This window comes from Diadema antillarum, unplaced genomic scaffold (assembly GCF_040938485.1).
Source record: "Diadema antillarum isolate AM-2024a unplaced genomic scaffold, OU_Dant_1.0 seq00000513_RagTag, whole genome shotgun sequence".
Lineage (NCBI taxonomy): Eukaryota > Metazoa > Echinodermata > Echinoidea > Diadematoida > Diadematidae > Diadema > Diadema antillarum.
In genome coordinates, this window is record NW_027271467.1 from 66,736 (window position 1) to 89,796 (window position 23,061).

The 23,061-nt window shown below is 37.4% G+C and overlaps 1 protein-coding gene across 2 annotated transcripts in view; it reads right to left on the reverse strand.

The window, feature by feature from the left end:
- The window catches only part of LOC139734213 (guanine nucleotide-binding protein G(o) subunit alpha-like), a 52,575-nt gene extending 29,686 nt beyond the window's left edge, over positions 1–22,889 (reverse strand). The window contains exons 1-3 of one of the 2 annotated variants that reach the window (XM_071645016.1): positions 22,698–22,889; positions 15,784–15,926; positions 12,314–12,356 (exon numbers count right to left, since the gene is read on the reverse strand). In XM_071645016.1, the coding sequence (XP_071501117.1) occupies positions 12,314–12,356; positions 15,784–15,901 (161 nt within the window). In that variant the 5' untranslated portion in view covers positions 15,902–15,926; positions 22,698–22,889. Of the gene's footprint in view, positions 1–12,313; positions 12,357–15,783; positions 15,927–22,465 lie in introns of both variants that reach the window. The other variant, XM_071645014.1, reaches the window with a different exon arrangement.
- Between the last annotated feature and the right edge of the window lie 172 nt (positions 22,890–23,061).

Sequence of the window (23,061 nt, forward strand, 5' to 3'; positions counted from 1 at the left end):
CGCACACGCACAGAGACACACACAATTATAATATGTTTTAATATTCTAAAATAAAACATGTATGTGACATGAATTGTGTATACAATCGAGATTCACATTATTTGCCATGAAAACAGCGTGTGGGATGGTCGCCATGCATGGCGACTCCATCCCACACGCTGTTTTCACGTGATTTCTGAAACTCCCGCTATTTTTGGTGCACCCATGGACAAACATTATTTTTCCTTCGCCCTTACGATGGTATACAGATATCTATTAGCACACAGTTCGAAAACAAACCCGTATGCTTCTCACTAACGAATGCATATTGCTGACAAAACTTCAATGTTTGTAACTTCAGCAATACATCGTCACACCCGCGGTGTCATATATATCATGATACAGAGCAAATTAAAATACATATATATATATATATATATATATATATACATGTATATAAATATATATATATATATATATATGTGTGTGTGTGTGTGTGTGTATGTGTGTTTGGTAGAATAAGTGTTTATATGCATGCATGTACATACTACATAAGATTGAAAGATTTAACTGCTACATTATGACGAATATTCATTTGGGGGGGGGGGGGAAATAGGTTAGTGCTCACGTGAACGCAAAGGTGAATAATACACATCTCCGTTCTGTGCCATATTACTAAGGATTAAGACGATCCATAATATAAACACAAACAAAAGGAGATAAGGGTACTTTTGAAAGATTATATTTGTATGCCATTTTCCCTTTCTAGACGTTGGTCTCATCTTGGCGGAAGAGAGCGAGATTGTCGGCGGAAAAGGGGCGAGAGTGTTGGCGGAAAGTGCGAGGGTGTGGGCGTACTGGCTCCCGAGGATTAACTCCGCCATAACTATCGGCAACTTGTTTGTAAACAATTACATTGGCATTTGGCAGTGGTGGTCTACAGAGGGTTAATCACGGATGTGTGTGTTCATTTAGGGACCACTGCATCCACCTGCCGCATGCTATGCTTACTTCGTCTCGCAGAGAAAGCCGTTAGGACCATCCATTACCTCACACATCGCCAAACGCTCGTTGGAAACGCGCCTATCCACACAATACTATAAATACACGAAAAAAGAAAAAAAGAAAAAAGGAAGGAAATCCACTATCCTTACAGCCACCTCAAGGGGCATTTTAAGGAAGCGCAACAGACAGTAAGACAGGAATTTCAGGATCTTGGCGGAGGGCTGTTGAAATCATATCGCTTCTTACAGCTCCATATAAGGAAGGGTACATTGTATCTAATGTCACATGATTTAGTAGAGATAGTGTCAAGTAACGGAAAGCCCTCTGAGGTCAAAATCGTCAAAGTGGAAGCACTGTTCTTATTGTATTTTTCTGCACACTATAAGACCCATGTCACTTTTGCAACTGATGAGCAAACATATCACACTATTTAGGTGGTACATTATAGTTGTTGGTTTTGTTTAGTTTTGGGGGATATATTTTTGATATTGCTTGTGTGTTATTCACAGATTGGAAGACTTTGCTTTATCAACAGTATAGAACTAAATGTCAATGATGTCAATTTTTTTTTCATTAAGGAAGTTTCGTCACCCACATTATAATATGTCTCATATAGGTGATTTTTATTCCACTGTTCTTATCATCATGTTGTTAGATAACCCGCGTTAGATAGTACGTTTGACAACTATATCATATACTACATCTATACCAATACCAACAATATAAACATAATGTTATACTGATTGTGACAACGATTGACAAAGAATTGCATCGTAAGGTTATTTCCTCACTTTATCTCACTTTGCAACAATCTTATAGAATAACGATTATGGGCTCATGGACTTATGGAGAATAGAGATGTTAAGATGGAGGGTAAAAATTTGGAAATAGTCCAATTATGTGTTGATATACAAAATTTGCTGGAGAATGGATTCCATTCCATTATACACTGACAATCTTTGCAGGGCAAGGAATATATATATATCCGGAGGTCTCGGGTTCGAATCCCGATGAAAACCCATTTTCTTTGCTCAAAGTTTTCACTTTATATTTATTATTTGTTTCTGGTCAGTTTTCCCTTTCTTGTTTACATATATATATATATATATATATATATATATATATATATATACATATATATATATATATATATATATATATATATATATATATATATATTATATCGTCGCTGGGGTGACAAGACCTTGTATCTGCAATTTTGGTGAAAATGACTTTTTTGGATTAATGGTCAAATAATGGGTTAAGTGATGTCCTGTCCAAATCCCAACTGTCTTACTTCAAAAATGAAGCCACCACGGCATGTCAAAGGAAAGGCTATCCCATTCACCACAGTGCTTTGGCCGCCATGTTTTTTTGGCTCTCCTGAACATTTGACATTTTGTAGATACGAGGTCTTGTCGCCCCAGCGACGATATATATATTATATTCAATCTTTTATTCGAATTTCGTTCAATCACAATCATATCACAAAATTCACGTTCACAGAAACAAATACAAAACATTGTACAAAGACAAAATGCAGTATACAGTCAATATTGTGCAAAATAATGTCAAACTTACATTGTGACTCTTTTTTAACCAAAGAATATACCGAAAGCACACACCTACATCCACCGCCCACACACAAACATATATATATATATATATATATATATATATATATATATATATATATATGTATATATGTGTGTGTGTGTGTGTGTGTGTACAACTCTCAAGAAGATCATGCCGTGCACTTTTTGTTTTGATTCTGCTTATTTAAACAACTGACGAATGTAAAGCTTACTTTGAACGTCAAGAAATGTAAGTATGAACTCTGTACGAGTTAATTACGTCAGATAATCGTATCATTATATTGATACAAGAGACCATACATTAAAGTTCAAACTTCAGTTTCAGATTTAAAAACAAGATTGATTAAGCCTTCCTTTCACTATGTGAAATATTTCTTTTTAAGTTCTAAATGGTTTTCATCTGTACCAAATATATTGTACCTGCTTCATTACGACCAATATTAAAGACAGATATCTGTCATAAGATTGAAATTTTGCAGTAATCATTCACAGCTGATATTTACGATTTATCAATATAGTAGTACAACTGTACTGAATAGAAGACCAGCAATATCAAACAAAGATTTTCCAGAGCAGTCAGTCGACAAGGAATTCTTCAAATACAAAGAAATAACAACAATGATATGATGCAAGGGGGTGAGAACAGCGATGAAATGCGAGTTGGAAGATAACATCAAGCACATTATAACAGAAACGCGCGCACACTGGATAAATAATATGAAAATATCCCGGGAAAATATGACGAATGCTTAGGAAGGAGAAAGGAACGAATTCCGGAGAAAAGCGGAAATGAAAGACAGAAGAACGGAATAGAAAAGACGGTAGGTTGTTGTAGCACGCCTAAGGGTACAGCGTCGAAGGCTGTCAATACAAAAGTGATGTTCAGCGCGCGGGCTCCGTCACTACGCCTCGCTTTTCGGGACTGTGTGGGCGATAGGTCATTCATGACACACTGCTCTCATACACAAACACGCGCGGCCAACACACACCAACACCAAACTCGTGATGACGTTTATGAGCAATGCATAAATTAACAAAAAGCCGGCCAGCGTTGCAAATATGGTTCATTCTACTATTCATCTCGATGTTCCCGGAGGCGTGTTTTTTTTAGACGGCGCAGATTGGGGAAACTAAAAATTTATCGGGGACCCTATTCCTAAACCTAACCCTAATCCTAATCCTAACCCTAACCATCAAACCCTAACCCTAACCCTAACCCTAACCCTAACCCCAACCCTAACCCTAACCCTAACCATAACCATAACCAAAAACCCTAACCCAACGTTTTTCCCATAGGTTTAACACGCGCCATGCCCCAATCTGTGCCGTCTTAAAAAAAAACGCTTCCCGGAGCTTACATGAACAAAGTAAAACTCTTCGCAGATGGATTGATAACATTATGGTACAGTTATCTGAAGATTATCAGGCTATAAGTTAAAAGCTGCTGTAAGGGGGGGGGGGGGGGGGGTCAAACAAATTTGAATGTCCATTACCGCCTTGTACACCCTTCATTCTAATGAAATGCTCATTACACTCTTGGCTATACTACTTTACTCTAGCTTTAGCAACATGTAGATTTAAAAAAAACCAGAAACATTCAAGCTGTGTACAGACTTGCTGGTAGGCCATACATTATTCTTTCTTTCTATATCATTTCATAGAGCTTTTTATCAGTAGGGCCTACTGGTGCCACGGAAGAATCATTGATTTCGAAGTCGAGAGAGTGATAAATCATCACCATGTCTGTACATTTAATGTGCATATGACAAACGCGGCAGGTTTTAAGCCGTCATTTCCATCCATCCACTAATGGACGTATTCACTGCAAAACCGCAGGATTAGAATATGAGGATTTATCGAACTTGTGCGCCTGCGCCGTTTTCAAGAATATACCCGTATTGCATTGCACTGGGCAGCATTTCTACCAGTGCTTCCTCCAGCGAGTGCTGCAAGACCCATAACACAGCTATTGATCTTACTCCGCCGATGAGCAGGGGTGGCTCCGCTAAATTTGACCTTGTGAAATATTTTTGCATTGATGGGATGATACATTCGTCCCCCCCCCCCAAAAAAAAAAAAAAAGAAGAAAAGAAACAAGAGACTAAATCAGAGCTCCATTCGGGCTCTTTGTTTTGTACGTGGCCTAATGGTCGCTGTATTCAGATGCCATATGGAGCATCGATTTTTTTTTTGTTGTTGTTGAAGTTTGATTAGAATCGTTAGGACCAGCAGTAAAAGGTCGGAAAGGGTCAAGTCCATTTGAATACAACATCGCATCTCCCAATGTTCAATATGATTATGTAATACTCATCGTCATTAGCAGATCAGAGGCTTCTGATTTTAAATTTTTATACTCTGCTGGGTAAGCACCGTAAAAAAACGATATATCTGAATATAATGAATTATTCCGATGTCGATGGAACAAAACCATTGCCTGCTATCATAAATCTTTCATGGAGGGGATGCACTCATTGAATGACGTTATTTATGATAGTTCCGATTTATGTTTAACCGTAATATCTTGTCGTGTATAGTTTCCTGAAAGCTTCTCGAATTTGCCGACAATGGAAATGCGAAAAAAGCGAGTTAGTACCTACATCCTCTTCATACTCGGTTTGAATTGTTTTCGTCTCTGTTGGACGTTAGCTTTTTTTCATCATTCCATCCGCCCAACTGATCGTAACCCTTGACGCAATTTCTTAAACTCAAGATTTTCTAGGAGAATCATGAGGAAATCCAAAGTATAAACGTTCTTCGTATACATTTCATGGCAAAGCAAAAAATAATCAGGACACCAGAAGAAAAAAAAAACACCACATAAATCGTAGGCCTATATACATACACATCTTCATCTCATTCCCTTTAGGTATATGTATATAATATATTATGTAATATATTTGTAATATAAACTATATATATATATATATATATATATACCTATATCTTATAGATCTTATTATATGAATACATGTTATATATTTCTTTTTTAAGAAAAACCCCGAGTATCATGTCAAATTAGCGACGTTATGCCTCTCTGTTGTGAAAATGAAAATATCTGCAGCAATACGTCATATCCTGTCCTTTGTAATACAAGGAGCTATACATGCCTATTCATCAATCAGTCTTGCACGCTTACCTCTGATGATGATTAGCAAATTAATGAGTCTATGTTTATAGAGACGGCTTGAAAAAAAAAAACCCACAAGAGTTGTTTCACCTCCTGTTTGTGAGTTCTTTGTCTTTGTCGCATGTTTCTTGTGGCACGATTTGTTTTCATTATCTGATAGTGTACTAATGTTCACAACTCCTCTCACTTGAGCAAAGGCAAAGTCGTTATGAGAGTTGCATTAATATGAAGGATGATGTAAGAAGACAAGTTACACAATGCAGGCCAAAATGATAGCAATTAAGGTATCTATTTTTTGATTGCAAACTGCTGTAAGCCCTTGAGAGCGATTTCGATCACCCTGTTAAACAAACAGTCATTAAACCTTTGGCGATTTTCCCTAAACAAGTTCGAGAATCCCTCGGGTAACACAAATAGTTGTTATATTGTCTCTAAATAGGCATGAGCATCATCCGCTTTTGGTTGGCAATTAGAAGGGAAGTCATTAGTTTGAAGTCATGCTCTTATTGAAACTTTGGTGTTTTTTACGGGCCTTTAGCCGTAGATTCGCCAGTCTCCAAAAAATGAAAAGTCGTGTTGTAAACAAATATTAGGTTGTTTCCAACTTGGTCACTCTGTTCCTGACTGTGAAGTTATTTTGGAAACAAAATTATATTTTCATCCTCGTCATGATTTTTTTTTAAGAATTAAAAAACGAGAGAATTAAAAAACGAGAGATTTTCCAGAGATACCATAATATATCATGAATTCAAGGACTCATTATTTCAGGTAGCACGCACACAGGTAGGCCTAAATATTCTGTTTTGTTCATCAACCGTGCTTCTTAATCTTATTGTTGACATCAATGCATGTCCATTTCGACGTCTTGAACTTTTCAGGTAACGTCTTCCTTCTCATTTTCCATTAATTTTATAAAATCCTAAAGAGGCGTTGAAAATAATGCTGTCGTAACTGTAGACTGGGACTGGTCGAGTCAAATTATTGTGCAGTGGCAAAAGAAATGACGGCGTTACTTGTCCTCATAGACTCAAATAGTGTTGTTCTTGTGTATAACTGGCGTTTGAAGCAATCCCGGTCGTTTCGTAGGTAGCTTTGTAGAGCGTTCACGATTCTTGGTGTTATTAGTTAAGCATTACTTGAAATGAATCATCATTTTGTTTGAGCTTGCATTGATGAGATATAAATGACAGTCCCTGAGACAAATAGCGCTTAAACTAAAGAAGCTGTACCCTGGGTAAATATTAGGTATAAGACCACGCTGTCGTTATCATTTCTTACAAAGGATCGCTCAAATTCAGTAACTTGAGATCAAAATGAATCACAATCACCTTCTCTAAATAGTCCGGGTCTGTAATGTGCATTAGTGGTGGTGTTTCCGCTCGTTACGACTTACGAGCCTTGACCAGTAAAGCAATACGCGCCATCACCAAATTTGGTCGTCTTAACCTAGGAAAGCTTGCCAGTTAGGGAGGCGAGGCCATCAGTCTAAAATCGTCGGACTTTCACCCTCCGACAAGATGCTAGAACTATCTTCAAGTAAACTGTCGCGGTCCAGGAATCCACGGCCAGTTCGAATACTTTTCTTCACTGATTTTCATGGCGATTAACTTTTTGTTTATCACAATATAAAAACAATGTGGAATGCGGCCTCATGTCTACAAGATAACCAACTTAAAGGGGAAATGTGGTGGCAACAACACTTGTATTGGGAATGTGTGATTGGGTCATTTCTCTCTCCGAAATCTTGCAAAGAACTGAACGCCTCAATTCATGAGGATACAACTGCACATTAATTTTTCGGTTCGAAGATAATATACTATTGCTAACCATGTAAGTCAAGGTATAGGCCAACAATCAAGTTAACAAAACTATTAATTTGTACATTTGTAAAATTTAGTGCATTATTCGGAAAATCTATGTATATACGCGGCGCTAAGGAAGTTAAGATTATGTAACATTTTTACCATGTTGACGTATGCGCCATTTAATACTCAACTGCCAAACATGTCTTACTTTTACTAACTCTTACTAAAGACACATCTACCAGCGAAACGTATCACATTTCAATGAAGAAAAGTTTCAAACAAAGCGATAAAATATATGCCATTGCCTTACGTCAAATGTGATGGTAGCAATGAAATAAACAAACTTTGGAAGTGTAGGGTGTAGTTTGTTTTTATCAATTTCTTATCGATATTCATCGTTATATTGTAAGAAGCATTATGTAAACCAAAGCATTTGTGTACTTATGACAGCACACCACACGATGATATGGCTATTATATGTTTATCACCGTTACACTGGAAAGGGTATATATTATGTGCGTGTACCCCTGACGGTGTTCTACGATATGTACAGCACGCTTGCTCATCTACTAAAAGCCTTATAGAAGTGTGAGCTCTGTATAGAAGCGGATCAATGTGATTATTGATCCACACTTTGAATTATTGTTTGCCCACAACTTGTGGCGGGCAAACAGAGCACATCGTACATGCTGCTCGCGGAAATGTGAAACTTGGAGCAAATATTGACAGAGAAATAAGAGGAATGAAAAAAAAAAATCTAATCGTTGAAAATTTAACTCGAGCAAATTGGCAACACAACAGAGATTACATTTTCAACAAAGGGACAAAAGCAGTTTAAAGCAGATATTTTAAGAAGTCTGAAGCTTGCAATAAAAAATTCAACAATCGAAACCAATTTGCAGTTCAATGACTAAAAATATGTATGTAATTTACCAAATCACTGATTTTCTCTTTTTTTCATAGAACAAATTCATCCGACTCAGTAATCTGTTTAATGACTTCTCGAAGTGTGGTTTCAGTGTCCCAGCGAGGAACTTCAGATGATAACATTGTTGTACTATTAAATACTTTGGATTATTGAATTAATCATCAGTTTGAATCGTTTTGAAAACATTAAATGATTGTTTTGCTCTGCATGTCGTGACTTTTATTTGCGGCTCATGATTCTGAACTATATAGCAGTGTGTAACACCTATACTCGCAGCATGAAGATAATCAAACAGCTTACCAAATCGACGAAAATATAGTTGGTTTAGTTGTGTGGTAAAGTGCCCGATTCCTTGAAAAAATAATTCCCCCCCCCCCCCCCCCACAGAATTGAAAATTTTGGTCATATTTGTATTACTTTTGTTGCATCCATGTAAACGTGGTTATATTGAACATCACATTTGGTAGCAGCTTTCATGTCAAGAGAAAGACTACAAAATACTCATTACTGCCTGAAAGAAATGGAACAAGTCGGGCATAATTATGACAATGAAGGTTTGATTTCCTGTTGCGTCATCGAGTTTGGCGTGTACCAACGAAAGTGGCTGCATTTTTATGTGATGTATCCACACGTATACTGTGAATTGGGTGTGACAACATGGTATACACTGTATTTTCTCTCTGACCACAGGATCACCTGTCTTACTGACTAGGACACGTCGTTTTTCTATTATTACCATGCGGTGATGCACTGCAAACAGTGTTCTACTCCTATTTCAATAATTTCTGGCAGTGTGACATCAACGCAGTATATAATCCTGATAATTCCACTTTAAAAGTATAAAAAAAATTGAAAATGATTCTCCTTGCAGCTACTAGTCTGTATAGAATGAAAGGTGTCCCAATGCTAAAACAGAATTTCCAATGGCAAAAGTTTGGAGGTTTTGTTTGTTTTTGCCATTGCGCAGTATGACGCAGTGGTCCCTGTCCCTGCTTCTGTAATATAGAGGACAGTGGAACACCGAGAATTATGTTATTTCCAACAGTTTCTTTGGCACTGCTCTCACGGATGGGTATATCACTTTCTTCCAACTGAATTCCGACTGAATTGACGTGCTATTCAATACCCACCTCCCCCCCCCCAAAAAAAAACAAAAAACAAACAAACAAAAACAAAAACAAAACAAAAACAAAACAAAACAAAAAAACGCACACACACACACACACACACACACACACACAACAGAAAACAAACCAGAACACTCTTCATCCCTCGATAGCAATACCTAGATGTGATGCAGAATGCCAGTAAAACTTAGATGAAGTCTTGACAACCGTTTGGCACGTTGAAAAAGTAATCAATCCAACAACAAAAAATCGCTTATAAGTGCACGTCAACCTCATGTTGGAACTGACTTTGATGAATTAGTAAAATCATGCCAACAGAACGGTGAAAACTTAAGCAGTATCAAACTATCGATGAATATAAAGTTACGGACTTGTCTACACGAAATAAGGATATTATTCGCCGTCTTACATGGTTTATGCAAATTACATGAGATAATGATGGCATGACCTCACAGGACTGCCATTCTCCTACGTTATTATGTACATGATCTTCAAGACATTTTTATACTTGAGATGGACTCAAGAAGACTTTAAGATGATATCATTCCTGTCAAACTGTTGTAGAGTGTCAATGATCTAGCAGTGCGGACTTTGTAGATGGAAGGGGTCAAAATTGCCGATTTATTAACAAACAGATGATTTTGTAATATCTGTATATTCAGTCTACTAGATTGAGTATCGGGTAAGCTGTTTTTACACGATCATCATGTGTAATTTACATATCCTACGTGATTACGGCCGATGTATTGCCTCTCAAAACATGCTGACATCTAAAATTTCGTAACTTTCCAATTCTTTGTCTGATTCTTAAGAAACCATTATACTGTCCCTACCCTTTCAACACTTTACTTTCTTACTATACAGTTAACTTTAATATGGAATGGAATTTCTCTTTAATAGGGTGGTATGGAAGGTCACTGACATCTACGAGGTTTGCCCTTGATGCAAACTGTCGGTGCGCACTTGAATCCGAAACGGGGAAGGAATCGAGCCCGATGCATTCCATCTTGAATTGGATAACGACTCCCAATTTGCACAAGGAACAGACTTCGTTTCGTGCTCATTAAATGATTAGTGCAGTCGATCCAAGGGGTGCACACTGGGTCTATACGCCATGTAATACCGCATCATGGTTAAGTATCGCATGACGTTCATTAAAGGATCTTTTATGTAACCAACTGTTTCATACAGGTACAGAAACAGACTTTCTTTCAGAAGAAACTTACATTGAAAAAAAAAATACATATACATATCACTTGCAGGTTTGCATGGTGCAGTATATGACGGAGAAAGATTACGTTAGCATCACGCGTATGTAGTCCTTGTCTTTTACATAATAAGTGTGTACATGATACTAACAGGTTCTTACATTTAATCATTTGTATACATACTGAATACAATGCAGTATCACAGCAACTACAGGACGTATATGACATGTGAACACGTTCACAAGCATACATACATGAAATAAATTTTTGAATGTTGTGCTCTGATACAGTATACGTGTTTGGACTTCAACTATAGAAAAAGCACATATTAATTACGCACACGCCTCTCCCGATCAACAGAAATAATGAGACAGAAAAATAGATCCTGTCAAATCGTGGAATACAAATATTGACTGATGTTTACAATAATTCAATGTGTAACGTTCCACGAGCGTGGGCGTTCGTTTTCTTTCGTCATCGACTCGTTGTGCGATGCACCCGTCCTAATACTGTTTGATAATCAACATTAATTATAGAGTATCAACTCGTATTTGCTAGAGGCACTTGAAATATCTCTACATACAAAGTAATATCTGTATATATCTATGTATATGCGTTCTATACATTCACTCACATCGATATACAAGTAAGATATACGTAAATGAGTGTATACAATTACAAATGTATATCATAGTTATATACAATGTATGTATAAATGTGTATGTATATAAATTTGTGTGTGTGCGTAATTACGTGTGCAATACCTGTGAAATTCTTTATGTCTCTATCTATTTAATTTAAATTGACCGGACACATTGCGGTACTGGTTAAATACATATAAGTCTGCAAAATATCTCAGCGGAATAAATAAAAATATATCACAACTAAAATCTAAGAATAGGATCATAATGACTTGGTGACATTGCAATTCCTGCATTAACCACATGACACGAAATTCAGGGAATTAAGAGAAAAGGGCCGCATCAGAATCTGTTGACTTCATCTTATTTGTTCCTGACATGGAGTATGGACACGTACATCAATTCGTATTTTGCACTGCACAGATGGGCGTGAAAGTTATGTTATCGTTAGCTTGACACAAAATCAACAACTACAAGGACGTACCTAAAATGTGAAATAGATCCATTTCGCCAGGCGATATTTCTGTATCGATACTATACCGATAATAACAGTTTGGATGTATGCTGCCTGCACTTTGAATGCGTGTAGGCCTATACGCAAGGACACTTTTCTAATGACAAATCATGAGCATGCCACTACTTGGATGTGTCAGTGAAAATTTGATGTCGATTATTTTGTTCTGCTTATGTAATGATTATCGTAAATCAATCCAATGATAATACATGCCTGCTTCTCTCTCTTTCCCTCTACCTCTTTCCCTATACATATGAGGTATATATATATATATATATATATATACATATATATATATATATATATATGTGTGTGTGTGTGTGTGTGTGTGTTATAGATTCTCATCTTTGTTTACTGGTAACATCATGTGAATGAAATACTTACTTCATCTGTTTGACTATTGTACTCTTTCCAGATTCCCCTGCACCTGTGTGGTGGGGAGAAAAAAAAAAGAAGAGAAAATATACATATTATGTTCGCATAATTTATGTTTGTCACTTACACAAAAGCATAATATCGTTTAACATTGTCACAGACATCTTTGTCATATTATATCATAAAAATGCCCCTATAGAGAATCAATCGCTACATCATAAAACGAACATCGAATTTCACTTTGAAACAAATATTTATGAATGTAATACATTTGCTGAGCATCTGATTTGTATATAGTGTGCACAAATAACATAACTTATACATCTTCAGGTTATGCAACGTGAACAGAAAAACAAACTCTGCATTTGATTTAACCAACGGCGTGCCGTACACTGAGGTGAGAAAATTCCAAATTCTACACGGGGATGTCAGATTCTTGTAGGCTAACGGATATGACGGCATACGATTGGCAAGAGCCGCGTCGTTTCGTAGTTTCTTGATAAATTGCTTTAATAGCTGCAACAATTAACAAAACACGAAACACTACTACCCGTTACATGACGCAGTTATTCTGAATAGTGCTCTTCGAATAAACTTTTACACGTAAATCCTCTTGCGTTCAGGCAAACGAATGTTTTCTTACAGTTCTTGTACAGTTTTTTAATGATCATGTCCGACCAGCAATATTGTCACATTTTGCAATTCACTTTGCTAAACCCTATACATGTATGTATTTTTATGTTATGTCTCGATGCTATGTCGTCTTGTTGATTTTTAGTCTTCGTTGTATGTTGACATCTTTAGCAATATAAAATGACAGCCTTGGAAAAGAGAAATATTCTTTGATTTTGAAAGCAAGAATTTTCACAAGCTGATTCCATTTTCTATAGTTGTTGCTATTGTAATTACTGTTTTATACAGATGGGCTAAGTATAATTACATGGTCATCTTTATTGAAAACATTCTGAGGTATACATTATTAGAACAAGAATTTTCACCATGAGTAAGGTAGATTTTCATGAAGATTTTCACGAAAATAGATGAAGTGCTAATTAGAATTTCACATATCACTCTCATTAACGATTTTTTTTTTAGTTCGGATGTGACGAGACAGCATTCATTCTACGTATACATTCATGATCGCTGTATTGTAACTTCGGTGGCTTCCGAGACCTACACTCGGTTGGTATTTGGAGAAACCTTTTGACTATACATAGAGTCATTTGGATACTGTTGTCCTTCAAAATAACTCGATACACGACAGCCTTTGAGTGATCTCGAAGGCATATCAACAAGATCGTTTGGTTTCCTGAAAATATGTTGAATAATGAATACCATTTTTTTAAGTGAGATGGAGGGGAAGAATGGATGGCGGGAACTGACGGTTGGATTCACAATTAGTACTGACTTCTTATTGATGTTTCATCTACCCATCCGTATATATGCTGAAGCCACGTCAACATCGCCCACTGAGGCGAAATTAATAAGACTTTCCGTGCAGTAAAAGAATAACACTGGCAGCAGGAACTGCACTAAATCAGAAAACCATATCTGAAGGAAGTGTTGTTGGCATATTTCGTGACCATGGACTTAGCCAATTTAAATCTAAGTTGTTCGAAAATAAGCTTTCCATGGCACGGTAGGTTACGGAACAGGATCAAGTTTTAATTATGTCTCCTAATCATCTTTTATTTGCTTTACTTCATTGTATTCTGTGTAGCGATTATCCTGCATCAGGCCTGGCCTATTCAGTTGTATCTTTTTCCACATGCGCAGTTTTAATGGATTCATATATCATGAAAATACATGGGACATATGTACATTAATTACACAAATCAATTCTGTAAGTTAAATATACAACTAACGGGTGAATCAAACCAGAAGAATGTATATCATGAAGACAGAATATCAAATCAAGTCAAATTCTAAAGCTTTGAAATATTTTTTTTTTGTGGTAAGTATGAAGGGACGTGCAGTTCTGAACATTACGAGGGAGTGCATTGTACAAGATAGAAACGTATCGTAAATTATTTTCTTTTATACTCCGTCCTTGGATGGAGTGTTTGGAGGGAACAGTTTATGGAATATTGATTTCTATATGGTGATGCTACGCTATTTTGTTTACCAGTGTTAAAAATAAGTTGGTACTAAATCATCGTGAATTTTACAAGAGAACACAATATTGGTATTTAACACGCTCTTCCACTGATTGCCATTTAGTGTGGGCAACAAGTTATACACCTTCACAATATTATGTATTGGTATATGTGTATATATATATATACATATTATAAATTATGCATATGATAACGTACAGATAAATATATATTTCATTCTTTGAATTCTATGTCACTGAACTAGTTATGTTACACTGTAATTTTCAAATAAATACCTTTAAATTGAGTGAACTGTCTCATCGTACATGGAATTAACAACATTATATATCTGATTTAATTATATATATATATATATATATATATATATTCATATACACCTACACACTCATAATTATGTATTATATACGTCTGTGTACCTGTGTCGGCGTGTATATGTGTAGAGGGATCTTGACATTCAGAGGGATTCATACATCTTTGTAAAAGAAGAAGAGTATTGCGGAAATGTTTGCTGAAGCATTAATCCATGCATGGGGTGATAGCTAAAAGGGAAATATATCCAGTTACGGTACATAGTTAATAATCAGTATCATTAAGCAGCTATTTTATTGTACTAACGCATGTACTAATAGCCATCGATTGCCGTTTCCAAAATGTCATTTTTTTTCAGTATCAATTATCTTCTAATCGGCCCATATGGACAATGCTACCACAGTGAAAGATTGCTTTTATCATTCCCTCATTCCGTTTTCAGGATCGCCCAATTAGATAATTTGCCCGATACCGACTATTCACCGCCAGAATATCATGATGGCGTGACGAAGGTCGAAAGTGATATAGTACCCGAGATAGTGATTAGTGTTGCATTATGCGTGAAGGGTTAGGAGAGCGGACCTGGATTTGCAGGTTATAGTGTTTAAAACAAAACACACGAGTTGCCTACCACGGCCGGCTGGATGCTAGAGTAACGTGAGCTATGCATGACCGAGTGTAACGTTTCGATGCATGAACGGGTGGTTGAAGATGCTTTCTCGCTAACGAGTAATTAAATTCCATGGAGCAACATTGCAGAAAGGGATATTGCTACTAAAAAGGGGGAACGAAACAGATGTTAATGGGGGATGCGGTAACTCAGTGGAAGAACAGCTACTTCGTGTCATCAGCCACTCGTAATGGACATTGGTGGAAGATATGCACCAGGTAAAACGAGTACCCATTATTCATGGTGGCTGACTATAGGAGCTGCTGTGTAAAGTGATACATATTCAACACACACGCCGAGGATTATCTGCGATTATGATGCCCACGGGGATTTGCAAGGAGTGGTGACAATGATGGAAATTATTTGACAGTCTTGGTGCTTACCTAGCAGAAGGAGCTTGACATCCCTGGCAGCTTGAAGCCCATCTTCTTTCAAGTTTTTGTCGATCTGTTTACTTCTTTCCTGCGCCTGTCGATCCTCAGCGCTCATGGCACAACCCATGTTTACCCGTTATCCCAAGGCACGGCTGCCAAGACAAAGTAAAACACAACTCGTCTTTAAAAGATACACCTGTTTTACCAAAAAAAAAAATATATGAAAAAAAAATCCAAAATGAGTGTTATTGTACATGCACGGGAGTTAGCTTTTTTTTTTTCGTACTCGGGCGTGCCGAGTTGGAATGACGTGTATGTATATTGGGTGCGTGCGTTATCCCCAATCCTGTGTGCTGGTTTTTACACACACAAACCTACACACATACACACGCTGTTGAATAGAGTAGGGCTTGGTTGTGCTGCTCTCTCTCCCCTGGTGACGTATACACACTCTCAATTAGGTCGGACGTAGTATAGTAGTGGCTGCCAACACACGGCTGCTTACAACAATGGCGGCTGCGTGGAGCGCAAAATGCCTAAGTGGGACATTCACTTCTCACACGGCAGCATGTACCGCTCTCCCCTATCGCCCGTAGATGTAGAACTCTCGCCGTATGAAGCTGTCCAGATGGAAAGCTTTTACACCCATTCTGCGTAGATCCATAGAATCCAAATGTAGTCCAGAGATGCGGGACGCGTTAAGATGCTCTGTAAACGAATCAAACTGGTGGTTTGCATAGACGCGGGTTGGAGAAAATAAAATAATCAATGGCAAAGCAGTGCGTGGCACTCCCACCCAGCGAGCCCAGTGCGCAACGGATGGCGGTCATGTGGCATACGGCACTACCAACACGTTCTCTGCCGTCATAGACATTGTCGTCTGGTCAATGCCGAAAGACACTGGTCACGGTATGAAGGCATGGTTTACTCGTCGACAAAAATAGTCGTAATGTAGCGAAAGTTTGTGCAAATAAATCCATTGATTATCCAACACGATTGCTGTGAATAGATCGTAAGATCTTGACTCCACCACCTGTATCGCTGAAGAGGGAGTTGAGGGGTTTGATACTCGTTTGCCCTCACACAGGCTGCTGGTAATTACGGAATATATCTGTGATAAGCCTAGCCAATTAATCAGCCTGCATCAGGTGGCTCGCATTCTCCCCTCTTCGTATCCAAGCCACGAATCGGCAGCTTTGTTTCACATCCACTCCCGCGGAAACTCGATTGTAGTCTGGATTCTTCCACAAACGGTGTAAAGAGCCCCGAGGATCGAAGCGCGTGATGAGATGGCGGGAAAACAAGTCGAGCCTGGTTCGTCGCGTGGACACGGCTGCTCGACCGCTTTTGGCTCCGAGCTCGAATCTGTTTCACGCGCCGCGCTTCGAGCTAAGCCTAGCTCCGGCCACGCCAAAGCCCTCTCTACTCCCGTGCCCGTTCAGCGGTAAAGAATCTCATTACGATGCGTTTCATCTCATTCCCTCCAATTTATCTTCCATGCGAGATAATCTTATGCAAATGGAGCAACCCGGGTTGAAACTGGCTATTCGCGCCGTGAGTGGAAGGTGGACGTGCCGTACGCCAATCACAACAAAATAGCACACTGCACACACACACACGAGTATATCGCACGGCGTTGGGAATAGTAGATCATGCACAACACAAACAGGAGCGCAAGCCAGTGGAGAAAGATGCGTCGCTTCACTCTATGTACCGTAGCTTTTAGTGTAGGAATTAATATTAACATAAGATTTTAATACGGGTCTTCTCAAATTAGATTTCCTTCATCCCTCGTTTCGCGTGTACATCGCATTGAACCGAGAACATAAGTGCAACCACATGGGGGCGCTATTCATCTCATACTTGGTTAAAGATTAGTGTTTTCAGCTACGTTTTCCTTCATGGGTATACTTCCCCATCTCCATATTGTACAAATATAATATACTTTGCCTTGGCAGTTCTGATTTAAACTGCGGTGCCTGCAAAATAGTACTTTCTTGGAGACACTGATCCCTTAAGATTTGACCAGAAACTCGAAACTACGCAGGGTGTATTTGTTTCCTATTTGGGATCAAAGATTTAAACAAAAGAAGGGGAAAATATAAAGCGAGAAGTCGTGAGGTGGATCCGATGTTATAGATGGATCCTCACGTAACCATACGAAGCTGCAGGGTGTGATGTCGTCATTATTGCTTTGTTACATTTTACAGAGTGTCCTTACAAAGCAGCGCGCGTTGTCAGGAATGCTTTGTGATGTCACAATTGCTTCGTTACATTTCCCAAAGTGGTCGTAAGAAGAAACGCGCGTTGTCAGGAATGCTTTGTGATGTCACAATTACTTCGTTACATTTCATAAAGGGGTCGTAAGAAGCAACGCGCAATGTCAGAAATGCTTTGTGATGTCACAATTACTTTGTTACATTTCACAAAGTGGCAGTACGAAGCAGCGCGCAATGTCAGAATTGCTTTGTGATGTCACAATTGTTTTGAGACATCAATTCACAAATAGTGAACTATTTGGAAAATGTCGTCATAAACAGTGGACGTCATTTTCCAATTAATATGACACGGAGTGTCAAACAGGCCAACAATCTGAAATGGTTGAAAATATATATCACGTGAAGCTCTTTCAACCAATCGCTAGAGGATTAGTTTTGTTTTTTTTTTAATCCAAAATATAATGCAAATATCTTTCGCGTAGTCGGTAGTAGTGGATTGCTATAATATTTTGCAAGAAAGAAGGCATTTGTATTTATTGCAACAGCTTGTCAAACATAATAGTGTCTGTTTAGATAAGAGGCTTTAAGTCTAAGTCGTATTCACTATAGAAATCGATTGGGTATGAATGACGGTGGAGCAAAACAGAAGAAAATGCAATTTAAGGGTTTTGCTATCTCCGCTAATAGTCGTAAGGAATTCAAAGTGCATCTTTACAACGCAACAGAGACCATAAAGATCTCCAGCATCAACTTTAAAGGTTCAATAACACTTCAAGTCGCTCAATCGTGTCGCTGATAATGATAAAAAGATAATGCAAAGATTTTCCACAACCAACTTCTCTACGAAAGATTAACTCCCCCTACCCCCGGCTTCGAATCAATTATCATAAAATTATGAGAACATTATAACTACGGAGTTATACAATCAGTGCAGCGAGAGGCTATCAATAAAGCCAGACTGGAGTGGTACATTGTGAATTTCAGGACAAGAGCTCTTTAACTAGGCTTGTTTCAAGTGTTCCCTTTGTCCACTAAAATAGATACCAATTTCAGTTTATATATATATATATATATATATATATATATATATATATATAAGCACAAGGATGAATCATGAACGCGAGGTCATATTGGTGCAAAACATGGTTTGAAATGACACTATTATCTCAGCTGTACAGGTACTGTGTAGTAGCCATGCAAAGTTTTTCTGCATCTTGGCAGTTTTCCAACAGTTATGTTCGATGGTGGCACTCCAAATGAGAACGAGCACGTCCTCGTGTCATAATCATCATCCTCAAAGCACCTGATCACTTCGTGTTAAAAAAATAACTTGTTTTACAAAATTTCTCTGTGTTCCAAAGAGGCATATCAATGGTTTTATTTCTGTCGTCTAAAGATTTACTTCAATCATAAGAGCCCACTTGGAAAGACATTCATCCATTCTAAACAAGCTCAACGAAAACTATTTGAATTGTACAAATCAATAAAAATCAGGAAAAAATTAATTTCGTTTAGCCCAACGCGTTATAGGAATGATACAGGGTTATGAATTTACATAGCCTCGGTTTAATGCGTGAGCGAATAGATGTGTAGGGAAATGAAAAGGCAAATAATACATAGGCTTCCTAGAATTATCTGAATATTCAAAGAGCGTATAATCTATGTATGACGTTTAAATTGTTGAAATGAGTCATATTGATACAGAAGAACACAGAAAGTAATAAAACACCCAAACCAAGAATGACGGAGAGTGGTAAATGCACTTGATAGATACCCAAATAGCAACAAATCATAATTTGTGAAACAATATGAAATGAAATGCTGACTGCATATCGTCTTCTAAATTCATCATATATATATATATATATATATATATATATAGTGTGTGTGTGTGTGACAGCAAAGGACTTAACCACAACATGGTGGGGCGGTGCAAGGACAGTTGATATAATTGGCAGCAAAACTTGCACATAGACGTGGCAGATGTTGGGTTGGGTTGGGCAACCCAACATCAGCCACGTCTATGTGCAAGTTTTGCTGCCAATTATATATATATATATATATATATATATATATATATATATGTATATATATATATGTATATATATATATGTATGATATATATATATACATATATATATACATATGTATATACGTGTATATATATATAAATATATGTATATATATATATATATATATATATATATATATATTAGCACATACAATTAGAAAACTGAAACTAGAAAGTCAGACACCAAACTCTTTTCTTTTTATCCTCCCAGGAAATATGAATACACTGTATCATGTGGTTATTTTGACAGGAAATGAAAGGAACGTGATTTGCGCGTTCTTTTTTTTTTTTAATCAAGCCTTTGGATGGATGTCATTTACATTCTGAAGGGAAATCATAATCTGCTATTGTTTCACCCGAGTTGCTCTCGCTATTGTTGTTGTTATTATTGCTGTCCCTTTGAAAGGGGTTTGTCTTTTTTATTACTTCTTTTGCTATCAGTTGAGGACAGCCTCAACGAAATTTCACGCACGTGCCAATAGCACCTCTGAGACTTGAGACCCGGAAGGAACGGCCTTCAACCGCGCCGGATGCTGAGGAAAATTGCGGATCCGCGAACCACCTTGATCCAGGTTTCACATTTCTGTTCCTTTTTTTATTGCGCTGTTTCTTCACGTACCCACATTCTATACCTTAAAGAACCGCTGTCATTGTTTCGGGGCTTCGTGCATCACCATCAGCACTAAAATGCAGAAGTATCACTAGTGAAGGTACACACAACTGATCTAAAATAAAGATCATTGCAATTATGATTGTAATATCTCTTCACAATTTCTGCACGTTCCTCGCGAATCGTTTAGAGAAACACACACACACACACACACACACACACACACACACACAAACACTCTCTCTCTCTCTCGTGCGGGTCGCGGTGTGCGTTAAGTCGAGAGTTGGCATCACTCCGTTTATGGACATCATAGCAATCGAGCCATTCTCTTGCGGGATATAAGATATAGCTGAACTTCCGCGAACATTACACCCTTTCCTCCTTTCTATACCGAACAATAGTTTCCTGTGTCAATGTACATTTAGGTTCAGAGTGTCCTATTACTGTATATATATATATTATATATACAAAGGATTTCCTTCTCCAGTAATGTCATTGGGGGCAAAAACAGATATAACGTATCAAAGATGTGGAAGAGAACAAGATTATCGATGGATCGACATTATTGAACGATGTGTTCGTATATTGTTGTGTGTGCTTTTGGCGGAATAATTTTGGTCCCGCATGCTCATGGTTTAAATCACGAGTATTTTTAACTGTTGTGGTATCACCAAAGCGCGTTTCATATGATATACATATATATATACTCGCGCGCGCGCGCGTGTGTGTATGTGTAAATTATCTTTATCAAATAATGTTCCCAGACCTTAAAACATCTGAAAGCTAATCAAGTGCTCATAAAGAGCACACAATTTAACGATATACTATTTAGCGAAATGGAAAAACAAATTTGAAATGCATGAATTTCGTGAAAGATTAATTCGCTGACATATAAGTGACTAGAAAATGATTCATTAGTCTTATCTCAAAACCACCATCATACCGCTTCATACACGATCTCATAACCCCTCTTTATATGTATATATATATATATATATATATACATATATGTATATATAATATGAATATAATAAATATAATACATATTATATATATATATATATATATATATATATAATATGAATATAATATATATAAATATATATATATACATATATGGGAACATTATTTGATAACGTAGTCCAAGTGTTGCCAAAGTATATCAATGGCAGGAGAACAGAAACAGAAACGTACACCATGAAAATGAACTGATAGTGTACAGCATGATTAATTTCTGGAGGAATGTTTATGTTCTCCAGACGAATATATATATTCTGTCTCCTGGTGAACTTACTGGACAAAACACGTAAAGTTGTCAAAAGAATGAGATGAGAGTATACAAATGCAAATGAATTTGGTTCCTAATGGTTACTCATAGATCACAGTGGGATAAATTCATGGAGGAATCTAGCATTATTCATTATCTTTGAATCTACCTATTGTCAAAACATTAATAAATATACGAAAGGACTTACATACTAGGACGCATATATACACATATATATATATATATATATATATATTCTTCTCGCACTGTGTATATATATATATATATATGTATATAATATATAGATATAGATATATACACAAATGCAATCGATATATACATATATATATATATATATATATACACACGTGCAATCGATGTACCAGTACACGCATGGTTATGTGTGCGTGTATCGCTTTGATGTACACACACTTTTTTCTTGTTATATACACAGTTTTCAAACACAAGAACATTCAGTACATATTTCTCCTAACATTTTTGAATTTCTTGGGAGATCTTCGTACCTCTGTCAGCAATGACCTGGCTAATGTTACGTCGGCAAGAGTATAATCCAGTTATTCCAGTGGACTCAGAACTTCCCAGGGTAAACGAGGTGCTTAGGAAATATTTATCGCAAATAAATAATCAGGATGAGACCATGCAGATTATATGGTTCCACACAATATTACCACGGAGTCACAACGTGACACGGTTGAGTACCGCAACAAGTCCCATTCAAAGAGCCAAATAGCCTACCTTCAGTACAACAGTCGAATGCACACCAATTGGCCGTTGATAATCACCACAAACATATGTTATTTTCTCCCCTGTGATACGTTTGGTCCTGTGCCGATACTTTCAAAGATCTTTACAAACGGTAGACGCCTTACTAGCTAATTGGTGGACACCCACGCAACGCCAGCAGTACTCTAAAATGAAGCAACTGGGGTTGGTAACACAAACACAAGCGCACACGTACTTCGTGCGATGTTACATTCGGAAATAGCCCAGCCTGAGCCAAGTACAACAGAAACTTTGCACTATCATTGCAAAGTGGCATGCGAAACCAAAAGCCTCTGGTGTATTCCATCGACTTGGCGCATAAACGAGTTCAATACAA